The following is a 14,254-nucleotide window of genomic DNA, read 5'->3' as shown; positions in this document are numbered from 1 at the left end:
AAAGACTAAGGAGGTTTTGCCAACAGGACGTCAGAGCCGCACTGAAGGGGCTCTCACCAGCCAGACGAGAGGCAGTCAGAGCAACACCACTGGTAACAACAGCAGTGGGTAAGAGCACATTAAACGTGCTAAAATCCTGTGTTCAAAGTAATACTGAAGGAAAAGTCTTCTTGGTCATCTTTGGAAGATGTTAGGAAACCAATTCATACTTGTACAAACTGGTGAAGAAACAGAGACACAATTCTTTATCCTGCCTCTTCTTACAAATTATGCCTCAGGATAAACAGATATTGAGGAGAAGTTTTTCTTTAGTCAAGTATAAATAGAATAAAGAAACCAAGGGGGCTTCCCTGGTGGCACAGTGGTTAAGAATCCGCCTGCCAATGCAGGGGACACAGGTTTGAGCCCTGGTCCGGGAAGATCCCACATGCCGTGGAGCAGCTAAGCCCATGCACCACAACTACTGAGCCTGTGCTCTAGAGCCTGCAAGTCACAACTACTGAGACCACAAGCCACAACTACTGAAGCCCATGTTCTTAGAGCCCGTGCTCCGCAGCAGAAGAAGCCACCGCAATGAGAAGCCTGCACACCGCAATGAAGAGTAGACCCCATTTACCGCAACTAAAGAAAGCCCCCACGCAGCAACAAAGACCCAACGCAGCCAAAAATAAAAATTAATTAATTAATTAAATTTACAAAATAATCTAGTGGAGGGTCTGGGGGTGCTGTAGATGACAGAGGATTGGCAAGGATGGTGATTGTTGAAGCCGAGTTATGGGTGCAGGGTTCTCATTAGCTATTCTCTCTACTTTTGAACAGAGAATTGCATAGGGAAGCTTGTCAGAGATGCACAGGGGCATAGGTTCCACCCCCAGAGACTCTGGTCTGTATACCACCAGAGGGGGGCAGCCCCGTCCACACCCCATACCCTTTCCTCAGTGATTTTCCAGACTGTGGACCAGGCATTCCAATCCAGCTCCAGGTACTGTCAGTTGACAGTGCACTGTGCAGCCTCCAACACAGAGCCCTTAGGCGACCCCAGCAGCCACAACATCTGAGCCTAGAGGAAGAAATACTTCCCTTTGGCAATGCTTTGGATATTGCCTACCTTATATACTCACTAAAAAACACCGATCTAGACACTGAGAGAAATCGGGTAATAGCCTGCAATGAATTGGGCTGGGGCAAGAATATGAAAAAAGTTAGAAGTGATTAAATAAAAGCCATATCTAATAAGCCCACAGCTACTGGTGAAATGGTGAAAAGTTGAAAGTTTTTTCTCTTAAGACCAGGAACAAGACAAGGATGCCCACTTTCACCACTTCTATTCAACCTAATAGTGGAAGTCTTAGCCATAGCAGTCAGGCAAGAGAAAGAGATAAAAAACATCCAGGGCTTCCTTGGTGGCACAGTGGTTGAGTCTGCCTGCCAATGCAGGGGACACGGGTTCGTGCCCCGGTCCAGGAAGATCCCACATGCCGCGGAGCGGCTGGGCCCGTGAGCCATGGCCGCTGGGCTTGCGCATCCAGAGCCTGTGCTCTGCAATGGGAGAGGCCACAACAGTTAGAGGCCCACGTACTGCAAAAAAAAAAAAAAAAAAAAACATCCAAATTGGAAAGGAAGAAGCAAAACTAACTCTATTTGCAGATGACATGATATTATAAATAGAAAACCCTAAAGACTCCACACAAAAAAACTGTTAGAACTAATAAACAAATTCAGTAAAATTGAAAGATACAATTTCAATTTCAATATACAAAAATCAGTTGTGTTTCTGTCCACTTAATAACAAATTATCAGAAAGAGAAATTAAGAAAACAATCCCATTTACAATCGCATCAAAATAATAAATAATTAGGGATAAATTAAACCGAGTTGAAAGATTTATACACTGGAAACTATAAGACATTGATAAAAAAATTGAATGTCCATGGATTGAAATAATTAATATTGTTAAGATAGCCATACTACCCAAAGCCATCTACAGATTCAATGCAACCTCTATCAAAATTCCAATGGCATTTTTTCACAGAAATAGAAAAACCAATCCTAAAATTTGTATGGAACCACAAAAGACCCTGAATAGCCAAAACAATCTTGAGAAAAAGAACAAAGTTGTAGGTATCGTGTGCCTTGATTTCAAACTATATTGCAAAGCTACAGTAATCAAAACGGTATGTTATTGGAAAAACAAAAACATAGATCAATGGAACAGAATAGTCAGAAATAGGGCTTCCCTGGTGGCGCAGTGGTTGAGAATCCGCCTGCCGATGCAGGGGACGCGGGTTCGTGCCCTGGTCTGGGAAGATCCCACATGCCACGGAGCGGCTGGGCCCGTGAGCCGTGGCCGCTGAGCCTGTGTGTCTGGAGCCTGGGAGAGGCCGCAACAGTGAGAGGCCCGCATACCGCAAAAAAAAAAAAAAAAAAAAAAAGAAATAAACCCAGGCAGATATGGTCAATTAATTACAGCAAAGGAATCAAGACTATACAATGGGGAAAGGATAGTTTATGCAATAAATGGTGTTGGGGAAACTGGACAGCCACATGCAAAAGGATGTATTTGCAAATCATATATCTGACAGGGGGTTAATATCCACTATATATAAAAGAACTCACACAACTCATTAGCAACAAAACAATCTGATTTTTTTTTAAGGGCAGAGGAACTGAATAAACATTTTTCCAAACAAGATCTACAAATGGCCAATAGGGACATGAAAAGGTGCTAAACATCAATAATCATCAAGGAGATGCAAGTCAAAACCACAGTGACGAACTTCCTTGGTGGCACAGTGGTTAAGAATCCGCCTGCCAATGCAGGGGACACGGGTTCGAGCCCTGGTCCACGAAGATCCCACATGCCATGGAGCAACAAAGCCTGTGTACCACAACTACTGAACCTGTGCTCTAGAGCCCGTCAGCTACAACTACTGAGCCCGCCTACCAGAACTACTGAAGCCCGCGTGCCTAGAGCCCATGCTTCGCAGCAAGAGAAGCCTGTGCACCACAACAAAGAGTAGCCCCTGCTTGCCACAACTAGAGAAACCCCGCGTGCAGCAACAAAGACCCAACACAGCCAAAAATAAATTAAAAACAAAAAACAAAAAACACAGTGAGATGTCACCTTATACCTGTTGGAATGACTATTATCAAAAAGACAAGCAATGACAAGTGTTGGCGAGGATGTGGAGAAAGGGGAACACCTGTACACTGTTGGTGGGAACGTAAACTGATTTTGACACTATGGAAAACAGTATGGAGGTTCCTCAAAAAATTAAAAATAGAACTATCACAGGACCCAGCAATCCCACTTCTGGGTGTTTATCCAAAGAAAACAAACGCAGACTATTGAAGAGATATCTGCACCCTCCTGTTCACTGCAGCCTTATTCACAGTAGCCAAGACATGGAAACAACCCAAGTGTCCACTGATGGATGAATGGATAAAGAAGGTGTGGTGTGTATATTCAATGGAGTATTACTCAGCCTTTAAAAAGAAGAAAACCTTGCCATTTGCAACAACATGGATGAAACTAGAGGGCATTACGTTAAGTGAAATAAGTCAGACAGAAAAAGATGAATACTGCTCAGTATCACTTACATGTGAGATCTAAAAAAAAAAGTGTAACTCATAGAAACATGGAGTAGAAAAACGGTTGCTGGGGGCTGGCGGTGGGATACATGGGGAGAGGCTGGTGAAGAGCACGGGCTTCCGGCTGTGAAATGAGTAAAAGGCCTGAGGGCGGTGATTCTAGTTGGAGCACTGGATTGTGTAACTGAGATTAGCTAAGGGAGTAGAACTTAATGTTCACTTGCACGCACCGTGTGCACACACGCGCACCCACAGTGGAGGGGATCCTCTCCCAATGTGTACCTGTATCAGATCACCATAATGTACGCTTCAACTACCTTACGGTTTTATGTCTGTTATACGTCAGTAAGGTTGAAATTTCAAAAAAGGTGACTCTCCCGGGTGGGGCATGGTCCTCACAGGGCCGCTCCGGGACCGTGAGAGAAGGCTCAGCGCCCTCCAGCCCGCGGCCTCTCCCAAGTCTTGTTGGCAAAGGCGTGAGCTCTGCCCAGACTCCTCTTGGTGGATGTGGATTGTCTTCTCCTTCCGCATCTCAGGAATAAGGCAAACATTTGAAAAGGGCTTCACATGGCGAGGTACTAAGTGTGTGCTGGTCACCAGGAGTTACTTTCCTTAGGTCCCGGGACAAGATCTCTCTTCCTGGGTTCCTTCTGTCTTCCAGAGCTAACTCCCCACAAAGCTGTGTGCACGCAGAGGGGCAGAGGCCCAGGGGACCCACGAGCGAGGGCAGGTGCAGCCCAGGGATGCTCACAGCGGACGGCCAGCGTGCAGCGTCCCCCCGAGAGACCAACCCACCTGCCCCGCCCCACCCCAGTCGGGGGGCCCGGCGCTGGGAGAGGCCTGCAGGTCCTCCCGGTCCCCCCATCCCTCCTCCCCGGGCCCGCGGTGATGACTTCTCCTCTGCCTGCCCGCAGTGAGTCCGAGCATGTGGTGGACATGGCCTTCCTGGGCACCCGGGCCGGCCTCCTCAGAAGCAGCCTGTTCGTGGGCTCCGAGAAGGTCTCTGACAAGTGAGTACTGCCGGAGGCCAGGGAGCAGGGTCCCTGGGGTGCCCCTGTGGTTTGCGGGTAGACCTGTGCTGGACTCCAAGAGTACAGGGGGAGGAAGGGTTTGGGTTTACAGACTGGGACAGCCAGAGAAGCACCCCTTCCAGCCAGGCTTGGTCCCATCCTGGGCTCATCCCCATTCACTCCCAAGAGGGGAAGCAGATGCAGTCTTCCCGCCGGGACAGATCTCTGAGCAATGGGCTGAATCTTCCGGCCGTGCCCGTCCTTTGTCGACAACTTTCCCCTCCCCCAAGCCCGAAATTCTCAGATGGGGGTGATTCTGCCCCCCACCCTGGAGACAGTCTGAACGTCACAACTGGGGGAGGGCAGGGGGTTGCTACTGGCATCCAGTGGGTAGAGGCCAGGGATGCTGCTGCACAGCCCGCAGTGCACCGGATGGCCCCCAGCGGTTGCCGGGCCCAAAACGTCAGCGGTGCTGAGGCTGAGAAGCCCCGCTCCCAGCAGAGCCACTGGGGACCAGCCCACCAGGGTGTCCCACCTGGCACTGCAGCAAAGGGGGTGCCCGGGGGAGCACGCTGTGGACAGGGGAGCGAAGCCACCTGCCACTCTGCAGACCACGAGACTCAAGTAGGTGGGCCCGCCGGCCACCTGGGGGGAGCAGCCAAGAGGTCTCCTGCGCAGACCTGACTCCAGTGTCCTCGCCTCCCACCCACCCACGGCCCCAAGAGGGCGCCATCCGGGGGGTCTTCCTCACGGACTCCAAGACAAACCTGCCATTTCCAGGAAGCAGAGGCTTCTAGGAAGAGGCATTAAGTGGCCCTCCGCCTCCCCACTCCCTCCCTGAGAGGTGGAAACCCAGGAAGCATCCTGCCTGGCCAGCCCTTCCTCCGCCGGTTAGAGACACGACAGGTGACCCAGGTGGACCAGATCCAGTGGGAGAACTGCAGACTCGCCCGAAGGCCTCGAGCCACCTGGGAACTTGCCTCCCCAAGCTCACCACCCTCACCCCCTTAAACTTCCTCCCCCAGTAGGAAAAACGCACATCCACATCTTCCTGTGGCCCAGGTTGGACCGGGGACCACACCGGGCAGTGTGAGGGGAGGGTCTCGGATACCCCTGCACCCTCTCCAAAGGGCTTCCAAGAACGTAGGAGGGAAGTCGGTACAGACAGACCCTCCTGAGTCACGAACCAGCCCCACGAACGGCCGCGCATGCACTGCACGCCTCCAGGGGGCTCCCCTTGCCTGGCCCCTGGCGTCACTGCAGCCCAGGACGGTGCAGCCAGGCAGGTGGGCTTCTGAGAGCCCTGAGCCAAGCATGCCCAGAATCAAACCTCAGTTATCCACCTGCAGGTTATCCACAGTCACGCTTTTAACCACTACCAGATTCTCCCTGCTTCCCTCCCAGCCTGCTCTGGGCCAACACTCCCTTCTGTCCACGGGCTGAGCCCAGCAGTGCAAAACCAGAATTAGCAAGGTAGAGCTGCCCCCCCAAAAGAAGACTCTACTGCCTGTGGCAGCAGCTGTTACAGTAACCATTTGGGGGAATTTATGACCCTCTATGACTATCCAGTTCCCTCCTGCAGACATGCTAATCAGCTTGACAAAGAGAAATTAGGCTGTACCCCAGAGAAATAAACCCTGCAGGCAAGGAGTGTACGGAGAGGTGGAAAGGCTCTTCCATCACACAGGCCCTCCACTCTTCCTACGATGTGCCCTAAGATGCACCAGCATTTGATTCTGGAAAAGGCAGGAATTGCTGGGGAGCATCCTCTGGGGCAACACCCATTCAGGGGCTAATCTTTTCTTCTGCAACCCCCCCAAGGCAGAGGGGAGTCGCCCCCCTGGCCCAGCCAAGAGGACCTCATAGGAACGAGGAGATAGGGACGACCGCGCTCCCTGACCCAGGGGAGGTGACAGACCCTTCTCCCTGCAGGAGGTTCCTGACGCTGGCGGACGAGGCCAGCATGTTCACCCTGGACCACTTCCCTCTGTGGTACCGCCAGGCCGCCGAGCAGCCTCCGGGCAGCATGGTCTTCAACCTCTACCTGGCAGAGGGACCAGGTAATCTATACCCCAAGCTCCAGGGCGGGGGGCCAGGGCATCCCTCCTCCCGCCGCGCCTGGGGTGGGAAACCGCAACGAGATACAGGACCGAACGTCCAGACCTCGGTGTCCCGTCACCCCGCTGGCCTCCACCTGCTCCCTGGGTGGATCATTTCATTCCCTGGCCGGCAATCAACGATGCAGTTCAAAAGTTCAGCCGTAACAAAGGAAAGGCGTTTGACCTGAAAGTCAGGCAGAGCTGGATTCTAGCCCAAATTCCGCGTAGGAGGACATTGGGACAGTTGGTCTCTGGAGAGTCTTGTATTTCCATACATCTGAGTGTTTCTGAGAGTTGCTCAAACCATGAAAGGAACAGACTTAATTCCGTGGGGGGCTGCTGTACTGCCTGGAGCAGACTGTATCCCGGGAGGCTGGCGGAGCCCCGGCCTGCTCCCCGGCAGCTCCTGGTAATAACGGGGCGCCTCCCGGCTGCCAGGCCTCTGGGGGCTGCAGGGCGAGAGATGATGGCTGATTGGGCCTCAGGCACCCAGCCAGCACAGGCCTGCTAGTCCAAGGGCCAGGGGGGCTCAGAGCTGGAGCCCCCAACTCCCAGCCCGGCCCCCACTCTGAGAAATAACCCAAACAGGAAACGGTAAGTGGCTTTAACAGAGCGCCAAGAAAGCCGCACGGCGTTTAGGACAGAAAGGACCTTGGAGCTGCAAAGCCTCATCCTCTCAGTTCGCAGTTGAAGTGACCACGGCCCAGAGAGGGTCCAAGAGTCACGTCTGGGGGTCCTGCCCTCAGCGCCGTGGGGTGAGGGAGCCTGCAAGTATCCTCGGCGTCCTGGCCGAGCGAGCCAAGGCCGGGGGTGAGGAGTGGAGACACGGAAAAGAGGGCGGCCGGGAGCCGACTTGGGATGAGGCCTCGTCCTCCCTCCAGGCCGCCCGCCCGCCAATAGCCTCCTGCCACCGCCGCCACCAAAACCACCCTCACGCCGCCCGACGGGCACCTCCCCGAGCTGAGCTGCCGGCTGGGGAGGCCCAGGCCCCGGGGTCCCGCCCGCAGCTGCAGGCAGCACCTGCCCTCTGGATGCCCTTCCTCGGCACCCTCCGCCCGGCGTGTCACGGACGTGCTTTACAGAACGCTTTTCCACGCGCCGCTCATCCGCTGCGCACGCCCTCTTCTTACACAGGGAGAGTCTGAGGTCCAGAGAGCGCCGTGACTCGCCCGGGCCACACAGCCGGGGGCACGCCGGGGGTCTCTCCGCACTTCACTGTGTATAAGGCGCTGTGACTCCAGGGCGCGCCCGTGAGGGGCCCCTTCCCGCACTGGCACCGGAGCCACCCGGAACAGGAGGGCCCCACGGGGTCCCGGGGGTTCTGGGGTGAGGCCCTGCCCTCCCCCACGGGGACGGGCTCCCTCCTGCCCACAGTGTCACCGGGATGAGCCTGCTGGCTGCCGGGGAGCTCTCTGGGGCGGGGGCAGGAGGGTGGTGGGCGGGAACAGAGAGTGAGATGAGGAGGGGCAGCTGGGGACCACCGGGCAGGGGGCCCTGCACACTCCCATCCTCCCCCAAAGGGAGAAACCGACAGTTTTAATGGGGGGGGTACCCCTGAGGAGGTGGAGGGGTGGCTGCAGGGTGAGCGGAGGCCCCCGCCCGCCCAGGCGGACTGCAGCCCTCTACCTGGGCCCGGTGGGCGAGCTCTGCCCACACGGAGCTGCCTTTGCAGTCGGTGCTGAGAAACCTGCCAGCACAGAGCAGAGTCCCGGCGAAGCCCCGGCGGCTCAGGCCTGGTGCCCCTGCATCCACAGCCCTGCTTCCTGGGCCAGCCCCTGGGCCTGCGCCCCTACCACCTGGTAGCCAGCTCATCCACCCGGGTGCCCGGTGACCCAGGCCCTGAGATCCCTGAGGTCCCCAGAGGCCGCGTCATTAGCACCCCACAACTTCGCTTGGGTGTTTCCTCTGAGCCCGTGGAGCACACACAACGGGTCTGTCCTGAAAGCAGCTTGCGGCCGGGAACGGTGCGGGGGTGGCCCCATCAGGATCGTCCAGACATTTCTAGAAGCAAGGCAGGGAAGCCAGCTTCTGCGGCTGTTCTGGTCTCTTGTGTCCTCGTCATGGCCAGTTCCTAGAGCCAAGGACGACCTTACGTTGTGTCAGTTCCTAGAATCAGAGTAATTTCTGATTTCTGTGAGATACTTGGTTCCAGCGAGGTGGGATGGGTAATCCTGGCAAAACAGCAGATACGAGAAACCAGTGGTAGATTTAAGTTTCACTATGACTGACACTGTTAAGAGTCTCACGACCTGTTGGTTTCAAGCAACGTTTGATGTAAAGACATTCTAACAAGTGAGCACATGGCAGAGCTGTGCCCCCTTTCTCGGGGTTTTTAGTGATGCCCTTGATCCGTAGACAAGAGTGCCTTTTCCAGGGCTGTAGAATCCAGAAGCTGCAGGCATGTACTCGTCCGCACCTCTCAAAGCCAGAAAGCTCTGTGCTGATGCAGAGCTGAAGCTGCCACCTGAATTCTGCGCCTGGCGGCCTGGCTCTCCTAAGAGGTGGGGAGGTACCTCCAGGCAGATCCCGGAGCCTGGCTGTGTCCCAGACGTGCAGCGACCAGCCGGGCAGTGGCATGCAAGCCACCAGGATTCACAGGGCACCTCAGATGTGTCAGATGCCAGCCAGCCTTCTGTGCCCATCACAGCCCTGGCGTCCGGCTTCCCGAAGGGGCTGTCATTGTCACCTTGACTCATGTAACTGATGAAGGACAACACAGGGTCAGCCAGCACTGCGTCCGGGAGCGCAGCCCGTCCCCTGCTCGAAAGGGCCCCTTGATGCCACGCGAGTCTCCTGGGTGGGTCCCCGCGGGGTCCCCGAGCTCCAGTGGGGCAGCTGCATGCAGACAGCTTTGCGGCCCTGTGACAGAGTAGGCCCGCAGTGTCAGGGACCCGATGGTGCGGCGCTGTCCAGGCGGCCAGGGGCCACCACACACTGACCTGGCAGCTTCGGAGCTGCATGGAGAGGTGGGCGGCACCCGGCACATAAGAGGCAAGCACGAGGCGCTCCGCAGAGACCCGAGGTGGTGGCAGCAGGCAGCCTCCCGGGCAGCCCCTCGCTCGCTCAGGGAACGTCCTAGCCTGCTGTTTACTGGGCTTCCCAGCCCACGCCACCACCCCGGCTCCTCCTCAGGTGCGGGAAAAGTGACTGGACAATTTTTCCCCCAGAAAATACAGGCAAGCCGATGGTGGTGACCGTGAGCACAGCTGTAGCCATGACCATGGACAACAGGACAGCCATCGCTGCAGGTAGGAGCTGCCCCTGGGCTGTGAGGCCGGGCAGTTGTGAGTCCGCGTCGAGAACGAGGCACAAGCGACGGAGGCGGCGCCGCGCGTGGTTTGCGGGGCCACGGTCTATATGTCTTCCCAGATGAAATGTGGGGCTGAGGGGAGGCGGAGTCTTCCTGAGCCATTTTGTTTATACAGCTGTGAGGCCTTAGATCTAACAGAATTCATGCAGTAAACTGTGAAGCCCAGAGAGGTTGAGAGGTCTGCTCAAGGTCACACAGGACAGAGACTGCCCAGACCTCCTTCCCACCCTCTTCGTGTCGCTTCCGCCTCCACTGCCCACTGAGGGGAGGAGTGGGCTTGTGACTCAGACCCTGAAGTCCGAGCCCGTACGTGAGTCAAGTGCTCCCGTGCACATTCTCATCCAGCCCAGGGGTGACCTGGTTTGGCTCCATTTTACAGATGAGGAAACTGAGGCCCAGAAATGTTATTTGCCCAAAGTCCCACAGCTAATAGTCAACGAAGCTAGAATTTAAGCTCAGATTGCCTCTCTTGAAGGCGCAGGATCACGACCCTTTGTTGCAATTGGCCACAGAAGCCATGAGAGTACCCGGGGAGCATCACGAGCTGCCCTGGCTTTGTAGCTTTTTGGAGCCTAAGAAGGGCCTTGGCACCCCTGCCCACTCGTCTGAGAGCCCTGAGGATCCTACCCTCGGTCTCTATGTCTCAGACCCCACCGTGTTCTGAGAAGCTGTGAGGTCCTCACAGCTCTCGGCCATCCTGGGCACTGGGGTCGGGTGCCTGCATTGTGGGGGACCCCGCAGGTGCCAGGGACGGGCGAGCAGGCCCCTCGTGTCTCCTCCCCCAGGCTGAGTGCAGGGCAAAGGGCAGGGAGGAGCGGCCCAGCAGGCAAGCTGCCCCTTTGTCCACCCGCCCCAGCAAGGGCACGGCCGTCCACGCTGGGATGGAGGAGGGAGGGAAGGGCTTGTTCTGGTTGCTCGGAGCCTCGTTTGGAAACACGTGTGTCACAGGGGTCCTGAGGCTGCGCCGCCGGGCACTTTGGAGGGACCCGTGCCTTCCCAGCCACCTTTCTGTTCTTCGCCTGGCCTGCTAATCCCAGACCCTAAAGACTGTCCCGTAGCCCCTGCTCCCTCCGTGATGTGGCCTTCTCAGCTCCCGCACACCCGAAAGCCCAGCAGATAGAAGGCACGCGGGGTCAGCCTGCTGGCTGCACTCCCCTGCACTCTCCAATTACTTGACATCATTTTTAACTCAGCGCTGCATTAGAGCCAGGAGGGGTTGCCATGGAAACCGTGTCCGGGTGCCTCTGGTTTAACTCACTGCAGACAATCGCTCTGACGCTCGGGGGGCACGGATGTGATAGGACAGGGATGAGGCACTGGAGACCTTTATGCTTCAATTATTTTTTTCCAGCCTCCGTTTGTAATTTCCTCTTCCTAGCCTGTGGCTCAGCCTCCCTGACCCTGGACCAGCTAGCCTGTGTGTACTGTGCTGGCAGTTCCTTTCCTTGTGTGTTCTGTGACGGACAGGCTGCACGTTTGATGTTTGTGCCCTGGGCTGGGGAGAAGGAGGAAGGGTGGCTGGGGGACAGCCAAGGGCCAGGCAGATGGATGAGGGGGCGGCGTTCAACCTCTAAGCAGGTACTTCTCAACAGTTCATGCAGAATTTCTAGGAATCTACCGTTTTGATCAGGATCCACTTTCAAGTCTCTGTGCCCTCCAGGCCCCGCTTGGGAAATATTGCCAAGTGTCATGGTGGTGCCATAACCTGCAGGTGTGTTTCCCCAGCCCAGCAGCCTTTGTGCAGAGGGCCTGCTGTCTGGAGCTGCCTGAGGGCTCCTCTCCTTGGAGTTCCGCCTGCGTGCGCACGGCCCGGCCTTCAGACAGTGGGGCGCGCTCAGAACGGTGCGTCTGCGCGTTACCCACACCTGTGCAGGCGGTCCCCTGCCCCCATGGGGCCTGCTCTCCCAGCTCTGCTGTACCGGTCAGGGCCACAGGAGGGCACCTCTCCCCACTTACCCCCGCCCAGGAAGGGGTCCGGCCGAACTCCTGGAACAGGGACCTGCTGGTTCCCTTCTCCCCGGGGTTGGCTCCTGGCTCGCTGGGGTGTCACCCAAGGGAGGGCTCCTGGCTAGAAGAGAATCCCGTCTTGGTCTGAAGACTGTGACGCGTGTAGCCCAGGCCCGGCCAGTCGGGGAGGTGGGCCACGGGCTGCAGGTGGGCGAACAGCCGGAGGCCTTGCTGTCGCTCACTCCTCCCCCGGCCCCGCCCCAGCCCTCCGGTCCCCAATTCTGATGTGCACCTGCGGAGCCCTGGGGAGGGGTCGTCTGCACATCAGCCTCAAAAGCACAGGACATTAAACGGGGCTCGTCCTGCAAACCCAGCCACACCCCTCCAAGGCTGGTGAAACCTAGTCCCCTAAACAGCTCTCGGGGATCCGCCCCTCCCGGCAGGCAGCAGGAGGGTCCCCAGGGCCAAGGCACACCTCCTACCCAGTGGCCGTCTGCCCTTGACCACAGGGCAGCCTCGCTCGCAGCGGGGCTGGGAGCAGGCTCGGGGCTCCACGCTCCCCCGCTGCCCTCCCAGGGGCGCCCCAAGGCCAGGCCTCGGGCGGGAGCTGCCGTCCTCCTTAGGGGCCTGGGGACACCCTGTGCATCCATCTGGGGAGGTCAGCGGGCAGAAGCCACCATCCCGGCTCCTGGCTCCTGCGTCCCCTCCCGCCCAAGGAAACCAGGAAGTACATAGGAAAATACAGTCTTTATTGGTCATCTGAAACAACAAACCAGAAATATAATTTTGCCTTTAAAAATCTTCTGTCTTAGGCTGAAGACACCACCACTGACAACGTCCAGCCTTCCCTGACTCCCTTTAGAAAATCCCCAGGTCTGGTGTCGGCTGGCACCCCAAAAGAAGGAAGACTGCAGGCCAGCCCAGTGGGCGGCCTGCACCCGGCCCCCTCTATCCTTTTCCTGCCTCAGAACCACGTTCTGACGGCCTCCCCAGGGCCACTCCCTAGACTCGCGGCCGTCGCAGAGCCAGAAACTGGCCTGCTGGCCCCTGACCCTCCATAAGCGGCAGGGAGGCTGATGCCCTGCAGAGCAAGAGGCCCAGGACTCACCGGGATCGCACTCCCCAGGAGGGCAGACCTCGGAAAGGGGACCGCTGACCCCCACCCTGCACTGCCCCCGCCCCTGCCCACCCCCGGCCTCTGTCCCTTTGTGGGGGGTTGCAGGGAACGAGCAGATGGGCCCCTGGGCCCTGGCTCTGGTTTGGGCCCCAGTCCAGGTGCCACGAGGACTCTGGGAAGCCAGACTGAGCTCACAGAACGCTGGGAAAAGGACCCCATTACTGAGACCTCTGAGCAGAACGGAGGGGTCCTTTCCCTGCTCCCGGGGTCTGTTTGGTATATGCTGGCAGGAGGGTCGCAGAGGATGAGCCAGTCCCCTGGCTCACGGGCCCAGAGGTGCTGAGGGTGGGGCACGGCAGTGGGCGGTGCAGAGCTGCGGCTCTCGGGCCGCAGGCGGTGGCGGCGGGAGTGGTGCGGGTCCCCATGGGGCCTGGCGGGGACGTACTTCGGCAGCGCCGAGGATGAGTCCGGTGGTGCGTGGCCGGGCTCTCGGGAGGCCACCATCCACACACGCTGCAGCTTCCAGGCCTCTGGGCAGGCGTCCCTGGAAATCCCAGCAGGAGAGGTGTGAGCAGGTTACCATGGTGACGGGCAGTCTCATCCGGCAGCACCACCTTGGCCTCTTGAGAGGATCTGGAAGGGATCCGTGTACCGTGGGTTTGGGTTTCTCCCCACCCGCTGCAGGAGGTTGTGTGGCCCGAGGGCTGAGGCCACGGGGGACGCCTGGCTCTGCTGCCCGAGGCCCCACGACCTCTGTCCCTACGTGACTGTGTGTGTGACGCCGAGCTTGAGTGGGAATGATTAGTGACCCGGAGCTGGGTGGTTGGTGATCCAGGGACAGATGGCTCTGGCGAGGGCGTGGTGCTGGGTTGCCAAGTGTTGGTCCAGATGGCTGGTCTGGTCTGAATGCACAGTGGTACCAGCATCAGAAGCTGGGCCCAACATCTTCCTGGCTTAGAAGAGAGTCGCAGAAACCGGCCCCGCACCCCCTAGATGCAGATAAGGTGGATCGAGCCAGAGGTGGGGGGCGTCACCGGCTGTGACCGCACTGGGAGCCGCAGGGGCACGGGGGCGCTGGGTCCAGGAGCCTTTGCTCGCACACACGTCTCTTCTGCCCACGGTCCAGAGCGCTGGTGGTCCAGAGAGGAGCGTCAGCGTACTGATATCTTCCGGACGCTCC

The 14,254-nt window shown here is 57.4% G+C and overlaps 1 protein-coding gene across 1 annotated transcript in view; it reads left to right on the top strand.

Annotated features, from left to right (window-relative positions):
* Positions 1–14,254, top strand: part of CACNA2D4 (calcium voltage-gated channel auxiliary subunit alpha2delta 4) — a gene marked incomplete at both ends in the record, with an annotated part of 88,855 nt that overhangs the window by 48,026 nt on the left and 26,575 nt on the right. The window contains 3 exons of the mRNA XM_079715001.1: positions 4,506–4,601; positions 6,534–6,661; positions 9,868–9,948. Coding sequence (XP_079571127.1) covers positions 4,506–4,601; positions 6,534–6,661; positions 9,868–9,948 — 305 coding nt within the window. The remainder of the gene's footprint in view (positions 1–4,505; positions 4,602–6,533; positions 6,662–9,867; positions 9,949–14,254) is intronic.

The sequence above is a fragment of the Hyperoodon ampullatus genome (genome assembly GCF_949752795.1).
Source record: "Hyperoodon ampullatus genome assembly, chromosome: 11".
Classification (NCBI taxonomy): domain Eukaryota; kingdom Metazoa; phylum Chordata; class Mammalia; order Artiodactyla; family Ziphiidae; genus Hyperoodon; species Hyperoodon ampullatus.
This window is presented reverse-complemented; position numbering and strand designations above follow the sequence as displayed.